Here is a 639-nt window from a genome sequence, read left to right as displayed (position 1 = left end):
TGTCCCTGCTGATCAACACATCTTGATAGATTTGAAACATATCCATCAGAAAACTTCACATCTGATGCCACCCACTTGAACAACGCTGCTTTTGCTTATGCTGACAATCTGAAAATGGGAATCGGAATTTTCCCATCGTTTCTAATATGCAGCTCAATCCTAGAACATAATGCAGGCAAATCCAACCTTGAGTTCTTGTTATCTTTTGTCTTCCCGGGGACGTTAAACAATGTATTGATGATGTTGTCAAAGAAGTTCTTCTCTATATGCATCACATCAAGATTGTGGCGTAGAAGTAGATTTTTCCAATATGGAAGTTCCCAAAATATACTCTTCTTGTGCCAATTATGCTGTGTCCCGTAACCAGCAGACATATTTGCAGTAGTATGCCAATTACCCCCTTTCTTGACTGTGTCTTGTGCACCATAGTAATCAATATACTTCTCGATTTCCTCTCCAGATAAATATGGCGGAGCGGTGTTTAGTACAATCCTTTTTGACCGAAACAATTTCTTATTCCTTCGGTACGGATGATTAATGGGAAGAAATCTCCGATGACAATCAAACCAGGACGTCTTCCTACCATTTTTCAGCTGAAATGCGTCTGTGCTTCCCATACAATAAGGACAAGATAGCCTT

The 639-nt window shown here is 39.9% G+C and overlaps 1 protein-coding gene across 1 annotated transcript; it reads right to left on the bottom strand.

Annotated features, from left to right (window-relative positions):
* Positions 1 to 95: 95 nt before the first annotated feature.
* On the bottom strand, positions 96 to 617 carry LOC106324411. Its single transcript, XM_013762383.1, has one exon. The coding sequence runs from the start codon at positions 615 to 617 to the stop codon at positions 96 to 98; it is 522 nt and encodes a 173-aa protein (XP_013617837.1).
* Between the last annotated feature and the right edge of the window lie 22 nt (positions 618 to 639).

This window comes from Brassica oleracea, chromosome C2, assembly GCF_000695525.1.
Source record: "Brassica oleracea var. oleracea cultivar TO1000 chromosome C2, BOL, whole genome shotgun sequence".
In the NCBI taxonomy this organism is placed as follows: Eukaryota; Viridiplantae; Streptophyta; class Magnoliopsida; order Brassicales; family Brassicaceae; genus Brassica; species Brassica oleracea.
The sequence above is the reverse complement of the archived record's forward strand: the minus strand, read 5'-3'. Positions and strand labels throughout refer to the sequence as shown.